This window comes from Emiliania huxleyi, assembly GCF_000372725.1.
Source record: "Emiliania huxleyi CCMP1516 unplaced genomic scaffold EMIHUscaffold_8061, whole genome shotgun sequence".
NCBI classification, from domain to species: Eukaryota; Haptophyta; order Isochrysidales; family Noelaerhabdaceae; genus Emiliania; species Emiliania huxleyi.
In genome coordinates this window covers 1-1,290 of record NW_005195971.1, presented here as the reverse complement: position 1 = coordinate 1,290, position 1,290 = coordinate 1, and the positions used below count along the sequence as shown (strand labels likewise).

The window sequence follows — 1,290 nt, the reverse complement described above, 5'->3', positions numbered from 1 at the left end:
CTCGCCGATGCGGATCGAGCACGTCGAGATCGGGGCGGGAGGCGTGTACGAGCAATCGCTCCCCGAGGGGTGGACGTGCATAGTCTACGTGCGGCGCGGTACCGTGGCGGTGGGCGGGGAGGAGGTTGGCATGCACGAGACGTGCCAGTTGGCGCGCCGCGGCGGGGACGGCCTCTCGCTGGCGTGCGTGGGCGGGCGGGCCGCCGACGTGCTCGTGCTCGCCGGCGAGCCGCTGGGCGCTCCGGTGGTCGCCTCGGGCACGATGGTGATGAACTCGCAGGCGAGATCCGCCGAGAGTCATCGAGAGTTGCCGAGATTGATTTGGGAGTCGCCGAGCCTGTGGCCTCGCCCTCCCCCTCCTCCCCAGTCTCGACCCTCCTCCTGCCCCCCTCTCGGCCTCGTCGCCGTCTCACACCCCTCCCCGTGGGCCCTTAGGCTGAGGTCATATCTCCCACAAATCTCCCCCATATCTCCCCCATATCACACCCCTCCCCGGTGGGCCCTTAGGCTGAGGTGGACCGGGCGGTGATCGACTACCGCCGCGGCGAGTTTGGGCTCCCGTGGGAGCACACGCTTAGCGACGAGGAGTGGGCGCGGCGGTGCGACGAGCGGCAGGCTGAGAGGGGGCGGGGGACCGGTGGCGGCGTGGATGAGGATGGCGTGCGATCGCCGTTCCCATGATCGAGAGACGAGAAATTGAAATATCTTATTAAATAAATAAATAAATAAAAACGGACACCTCTCTACTGTGAGATGGGTAAAAAGGAACAGGCCCCCGCCCTTGCGATCTTTGTGCAGGGTTCTTTGTGGGTGTGGTTGGCGACTAGCATGCGATGTGTACAGAGTGTCTCTAATTTAGAGAAGAGAGAGAATCGTTTAACAAAAAACAGACAACCCTCAACCCCGACATTAGTAAATCATTAGCACACGTGTCAAAGTGAATTGGAGAACTAGGAGCAGGCGCACATCGCTTCCAGGGAGGGGGGCGCGCTTCTCTCCACACCACATGCTAGGGGGGGGGTCCGACCCCCCCCAGCACCTTCACCACATGCTAGGGGGGGGGGGGGGGGGGGGACCCCCCCCGGCCCTCCCCCACATGTTGGGGGGGGGGGGGCCTTGACAAAGACCCCCCCAAGACTCCGGGGGAGGGCCCCCCCGCCCCTTATTTTTCCCCCCCATTTCGAGCATTTTTGCAGGGGAAATCTTCCCTTGGGCCCCCATGGGGCCTTGAACCGGGCCCAACTCCCCCACAAATTGGGCTTTCGACCCGAAATTTCCCAATTTGGGGCC

The 1,290-nt window shown here is 63.3% G+C and overlaps 1 protein-coding gene across 1 annotated transcript; it reads left to right on the top strand.

Annotated features, from left to right (window-relative positions):
- Window positions 1-7: 7 nt before the first annotated feature.
- On the top strand, window positions 8-681 carry EMIHUDRAFT_258715 (hypothetical protein; the record flags this gene model as incomplete). The annotated part of the gene is made up of 2 exons (XM_005759214.1): window positions 8-265; window positions 508-681. 2 exons carry the CDS (start codon window positions 8-10, stop codon window positions 679-681), a joined length of 432 nt encoding a protein of 143 aa, XP_005759271.1.
- Window positions 682-1,290: the final 609 nt, after the last annotated feature.